The sequence below is a fragment of the Symsagittifera roscoffensis genome, chromosome 8 (genome assembly GCF_963678635.1).
Source record: "Symsagittifera roscoffensis chromosome 8, txSymRosc1.1, whole genome shotgun sequence".
Classification (NCBI taxonomy): domain Eukaryota; kingdom Metazoa; phylum Xenacoelomorpha; order Acoela; family Convolutidae; genus Symsagittifera; species Symsagittifera roscoffensis.
The window spans coordinates 42842514-42849366 of record NC_087069.1 but is presented as its reverse complement, the minus strand read 5'-3'; the positions used below and the strand labels follow the sequence as shown (position 1 = coordinate 42849366).

General features: G+C 39.0%; 1 protein-coding gene across 1 annotated transcript; it reads right to left on the bottom strand.

Annotated features, from left to right (window-relative positions):
• Positions 1 to 5207: 5207 nt before the first annotated feature.
• LOC134853655 (uncharacterized) lies at positions 5208 to 5627 on the bottom strand. Its single transcript, XM_063869662.1, has one exon. It carries the CDS (start codon positions 5625 to 5627, stop codon positions 5208 to 5210), a length of 420 nt encoding a protein of 139 aa, XP_063725732.1.
• Positions 5628 to 6853: the final 1226 nt, after the last annotated feature.

The window sequence follows — 6853 nt, the reverse complement described above, 5'->3', positions numbered from 1 at the left end:
AGAAAATTAAATAATACTACTCGATTTATTAAACAAAGAAGTGTGACTGTATTTCATGTAACTGGATGTACTCAAAGATATTTTACTGTTTTTCATTTTAAAAGTGTTGTAAAACAAAATTTAATTTAACAAAACCTACTATTCACATAATAAAACCAAGAAGTGTGTCGGTAAACTAGCAAACTATTTCCAATTGGCTGAAACAAAAGAAATCATTTTTTATGCATACAAACAAATCATTAATCAGCCATACACATTTTTGTTCAAAATAGAATAAATAGTGGTAATAAAAATATTTAGTAGGATTAAATTATCAAAAAAAATAAAATTCCACAAAACTGCTCGTATCAGGGCGAAGCCCTGAATATTCTGACTGCCTCCTAAGGTCTAGCGAGCAGTAATAACATACAAAAGCTTAAATATAATAAAATAAAATTAATTTTTTTGTTTGAGATTTTTTGTGAAAATCATCCCCCCATACGCCATAAAAACTACAAAATGACTAATTTCGCTCCTAGTAACAGATCAATTATGGCAAATGAGCTTCATTCAACCAAATTGTAACGATTTCTGAGACTGATTAAATCTCCGCTTACGCGTTAATATCGCGCGTTAATTGTCACAAAATGGCCAAAATGGGAATCTTTAAACCCCAATAACTTCAAGAAAAATGATCACAGGTGAAATTTTTTCACACTCACTCTCGAGACAACAATACTTTTTCAATGATATAAAAAATTCCGTCAAAAATGGCTAGTTATAAAGTCGAAATTTGTCTGAAGAAGAAAACCACCCCGAGCACAAATATTCCGTTACTTTCGTTAGAAAAGTCGGAACAACAAGCCTACTTCCCATTTGTTCCAAATTTCGTAGCAAAAATAACGGAATATTTATGCTCGGGTTGTTTTTTTTTTCTTCAGACAAGTTTCGCCTTTTTAACTAGCCAATTTTGACGGATTTTTTTTATCATTCAAAAGTTATTGCTGTCCTGAGATGCAATTTGATAAGAGATTTCACCAGTATTAAATTTTTGTTAAGTTATGGGTTTTGAAGTTTGCCATCCAGGCCAACTTGGGACAATTAAAGCGTGATATATTTTGCAATGTTAACGCGTAAATGGGGATTTAATCCGTCTTAGAAATCGTTCCAAATTGGATGAAGGAAGCTCAATTTCCATAATCGATTTGTTACTGGGAGCAAAATCTATCACTTTGTGCATTATGTGGCGTGTGAGGGGGAGGTTGATTTTAACAAAAAAATCTCAATTTCAACAAAAAAACAATTTCTTTTTATTTTATTACATTTAAGTTTTTCATGTTATTACTGCTCTATAGACCTTAAACGGAAGTTTGAACAATCAGTTCTGCGCCCTGATACGAGCAGTCTTGTTATTCGTATGAATGATTGCAGAACTACTTTCATATCAGTGTCGACCCACCATAGTAATTAAAAATGAAAACTGGTATAGTTTCATATGATAGGAAATTAAACAATCACTTTTCTTTATTTATTCAAAAATTTATCATCTGGTTGACAATAAATTCTGCCACTCTGTGATAAAAAAATTTCGGGAACCGCCAAAATAATCCTTTAGAAGGAGGGGCAGCGCCAAAAAAATCCATTTTCGGCCATCACCTTCCAAAAAACTGACGAAGGAGAAAAATTATCTGTGGCGGAGAGTTATTTGGCTTTTACTAAAAGAAACAATGGCGTCGATTGATAGATCCCTTTGTTTCAATTAGTAACTGAAATTATAAGTCTCGGTTAAATTTTATCATAGTTCATAGTCGATCTGATTCTAGAGTTAAATTGATAATTATATAAACAGATAAATTGTAAAGGATGATTAAGTAGAAAAGATTGAGTGTTATGCACAACTGTTCACTTTTGTTAACTTTTTACCAGAAGGAGGGAATGATTATTTTAATATTTTTTTGCTTTTCTTTTTTTACAAAATTCGTTGGAAAGTAGCGGAGAGAAGGTGCGGAGAAGTTGTTGTCCAATTTTTATCGGGAAAGTGTACACTGTCTAATCCTCACTGTCAGTTGGGTATTTTCCGATGCTAGGTTGGTGGTTGTAACCTGATGCGTTTGCGAAATTTCGAGTTTTTTTTCCTTAAAAAATCCGAAATTTGGGCAAAAAACTTGACTCGGTCGTTTCAATTAAATTATTATGAAACTAGGCGCTTTGCTGAACAATTTGCAAAACTTTCAAGTTTTTGGGAAAAAAAATCAAAAACATTCAATAGTTTTTTCAAAATTTTTGGCCTTTTTTTTCGATACGGTGTTGAGCTTACAAACACGGTGTTAGGATTAAGGTATTAAGGTTTATGAGGCCGGTTTTTTCCTAAACCGACAGAAAAATTTCTGATCAGAAACCTCGTATCAGAAATTATAGCATGAAATCAGCAAGTTAGCACAAATGGATAAAAAAAAATTTTTTAGTTTTACAAGTTTTGTAGAGGCGTTTACCGGTAGATTCCAAAATCCACAGAAAACTTCGGGTGTCGAGAAAAAATGGGTGTCCACAATCGACAATCAGTACACCTGAAAAGGCCTCCGTTCGTATTGACTTCTACGGGACAACCCGAATAAATACTGACTTCTATCGACTTCTACAGGATCTATTGACTTCGACGTTCGTATTCTTCGCCGTCTTTTTGTCCGTCCGTATGGTTCACTTCGACGTCCGTATTCTTATTGACTTCTACAGTTTTGACTTTTACAGGACAACCCGAATAAATACTGACTTCTAGAGGACAACTTCGTATTGACTTCTACAGGACAATCCGAATAAATACTGACTTCTACAGGACAACCCGAATAAATACTGACCTCTATCGACTTCTACATCCTCTATTGACTTCGACGTCCGGGTCGGCGGACCAAAATGTGCCGCACTCTCGTATCCTGTAAGATCTAAGAAAACCTGCTTCAATATCTGTAAATTATCGGCAATTTAAACAGATAATGTGAAAAATAAGTAGTATCTGAAAATAATGAGGTAAACATTTTGCGGTTAACATGTTATCAAACGGTTTTCAACGATCTCAAAAATCTCTAAACATTTTTGATGGCAAACTGACCTTAATCGGACAAACCAGTAGTTTCAAGGCTTTTTATCTACGAAAATATAATTTTAGCTTTTTCACTTTCGCGCTATAATGAAGTCATTAATTTAAGATTATTTTAATTTGCACAAGTTCTGAGTGACTCTATTAATTGCAAAAATTTACTCTAAAAAGTTTAAGATTTTTTTTAAAGAAAAAGAAGTAGAAAAAAATTGAAAGTATTTTAGACCACCGTTTCAGCGTAAGAAATTAGAGTCACTGAAAAATGCAGGTAGGCTCATCCGAAACATTTTAGTTTGGTTTTCCCTGCACCTGCTATTCGATACAGTCCTCTTTTTATCTCTCATCCTACGTTTGATCAGGAGACTGACATTTGCATTTTATTGATTTTTTATATTAAAAAAGCAAAATTTAGTTTAACTGGGGGAACTCACAGTGTTTCCACCTACTTTAGTTACTTTAACATGTTATCAAACGGTTTTCAACGACCTCAAAAATCTATAAACATTTTCGATGGCAAACTGACCTTAATCGGACAAACCAGTAGTTTCAAGGCCTTTGTCTAAGAAAATCTAATTTTAGCTTTTTCACTTTCGCGCTATAATGACGTCATTAATTTAAGATTAATTTAAGCGCGAACATCTTCCGCGCCCAAAGGAGCGAAAATGGGTGCGAGTTTTACGGCCGGTCGAGTTAGCTCCCCGGAGCGGGTGGTGACTACGGCGGATCGGGCTATGTTGTCTTTTCCGTAGTTCAGGGTTTTTATACGAGCCAGAGGGTAGTGTCCCCTTGGGCTGTGTTCGTCAACAATCCACACTAAATCCCCTGTTTTTAAAATAACGTCACTATCGGAGTGCCACTTACTGCGTTTATTCAGCGCTGGCACATAATCTCGCAGCCAACGACTCCAAATTGCGTTGGCGTAGCTTTGTGCTCGGATATATTGGAAAGAGAGAGAATGGAGGCTAGTACCATTTTGGCCTAACAAAAAATGATTAGGAGTTAACACCTCAAAACCATCCGGACTTGCACTTACTGATGTTATAGGTCGAGCGTTCAGTGATTGTTCTACGAGACAGAAAGTTGTTTCAAGGACTTCGGGAGTGAGCTTTCTACTTCCTATTATTGCGTAGAATACCCCTTTACAACACCGAACGAGACGTTCCCAAGAACCACCGTGATGCGGGGCTGCCGGGGGGTTAAATTTCCATTTAATACCCTTTTTCGCCAGCTCTGGGGATGCTTGTCCGTTCCACGACTGAATACAATTCAAGAGTTCTTTCTCGGCTCCCACAAACTTGGTGCCGCTATCGGACCAAATGACTGATGGAGTGCCGCGACGGGCAATGAATCTTTCGATTCCCATTACACACGAACTCGTGTCTATGGATGAGGCAATCTCAATATGTACAGCTCTTGTGGTCATACATGAAAAAAGGAAGCACCATCGTTTTTCAGAACTCCTCCTGATTGAGACGTAAAAAGGTCCAAAATAATCAACATCACAGTTTTTAAAGGGAAGCTGGCGGTAACCAAGCCATTCAACTGGAAGCTCTGCCATCATAGGTGTGACAGTTTTGACTTTGCGCTTCCTACATAAAAGGCAGTGGACTTCAATGGACTTAAATAAAGAGCGAAGGTTCAAGATTGCAAACTCTAAGTGAATGACAGCTCGCAGATAGTCTAAGAGCTGGTGCTGATAGCGATAATGAACATCACTTACGAACAATTTCACCAGAGAATGCCTTCCATCAAGTATTATGGGATGTTTTGTGTCATATTCAGTTTCAACTAGGTGGCGAATTCGCCCTGCTGAACGAATGAGGAATGCAGGACCCATAGACGGTGCATATTGTGCGATACGACTAGACTTTTTGACGGTTTTGTCGTAGGACAGGAGTAAATATTCCGCTTCAAAAGATTCCTTTTGGGAAATCAATAAAAGTCGTTGTTTTGCGGTTTCTAATTCAATCGGATCGGTTATTTCCTTGACTTTAGTGCGGTAGTGCCGGTGTTCCGGACTCAGTCTGAGCATGAAGGCAACCACTCGCTGCAGTTTACGAAACGAGCTGAATTCTTCCCATGCAAATAAAATGGGTTGTTTTTGTTATTGTGCAACGTTTGAAAAATTAGAGGCCTACTCTAAACCTTCATTAAGGTCACAAGCGGGACCAGCCAGGCGGATTTTTTGAAGTACTTCTATGCTCGGCTCGAAAGGCCACTCGCCACTTTTCAGCAGATTTGGCCCGTTCACCCAGCTACTTGTCTTTAAGGACTCCGCTGAGCTTCCTCTGGTTCCCGTCTCAGCAGGGTTGTCTCCACTTAAGACGTGAAACCACTGGTCTACGGTCGTACTTTCCACAATCTCTCCAATCCGGTTTGCCACGAACGTGGGTTGTTTACTACCTGAGTTTAACCACTGGAGCACAGTGGCGATGTCAGTCCACATGAACGTGTTTGACACAGGAATGGTTAGAGCTTTGAAGACATCTTCCTTCAAGCGGGTAGCGAGTAACGCGGCCTGCAGTTCAAGCTTCGGGATGGAAAGCGCTTTCATGGGCGCGACTCTTGCTTTTCCAAAGACGAAGGCAACTTGTGTTTCGAGTGAAGTTTTCACACGGGCAAGAAGAAAAGCTACAGCACAAAAAAACTTCTTCTGAGCTGTCACCGAACATGTGTAACTCAACCCAAAAAACTGGTGCGGAGAAGTAGCTGCGCTTTATACTCTTTTTTCCTAGAGATGGCAAACCAGAGTACCAGGCAAGAAAATTTGTCTTGATATCAACCGATAGCTCATCATCCCATTGTTGGCCATGAATGCGCCATATTTCTTTCAACAATAATCGCGCTCATACGGTATAGGGCGCTACGAGATCTATGGGGTCGAAAACGGAAGAAACGAAACTTAACACTGTTCGCTGTGTTATCGAACTTTTGAGTTCACGGTTGACACCACGGCGTACGACCAAAGTGTCGTCGATATGTTCCCACTTGAGACCAAGAACCTGGGAGCAATTATCTCCACAAGTTACAATATTTTTACTTTCCTGTTGCGGCGCGCTTTGGTGCGGGTTGAACTCTTTTTTAATTTTTTAACACTTATGAACTTAGTTAATTTAAAACCACCTAGAGCTAACAGAGTAATTAACTCTTGACTCATTTTAAATGCAACATCAGGGTCCTCAAAGGAGTCTAGGTAGTCGTCCATATAAAATTTCTCTAGAACTGCGGACGCTGCGTCAGGGAAAATCGCCTGATTATCCATTGCAGTCCGTTGCAATGCATAATTTGCGCACGTCGGCGAATCTCTCGCTCCAAAAATATGTCTGGTGTACTGGTGTACAACCACATCGGCTGTGGGGTCCTCCCGCCACAGAAAACGAAGAGAAGGTTGGTCATCTGGAAGGACGCCGACTTGTAGGAACATCCCTTCAATGTCAGCCGATACGGCTAAATGATGTTGACGAAAACGGAGGAGAACAAACACAAGGTTTTGCAGTAGGTCGGGTCCTACTAGCAACGATTTGTTCAATGACGTACCGTGGATTTTAGACGCTCCGTTAAGGACACGCCTCAGTTTACCCGGTTTGTTTGGGTTCACCACGGGATGGTGAGAAAGATACCACTCGCGTATGCTGCGGTTCGAAAAATTATGGGGAGGAACTTGAATCACGTATCCTTTACTCAAATCATCTTCGATAGTTTTTGAGTATTGATCCCTTAAGTGAGGATCTTTCGCTAAACGTTTTTCCAACGACTTTAACTGAACCAAATAGGAATAGT

Coding starts and splice junctions, on each gene's coding strand:
- LOC134853655 (XM_063869662.1), bottom strand. CDS start 5,627: ATGAAAGCGCTTTCCATCCCGAAGCTTGAACTGCAGGCCGCGTTACTC.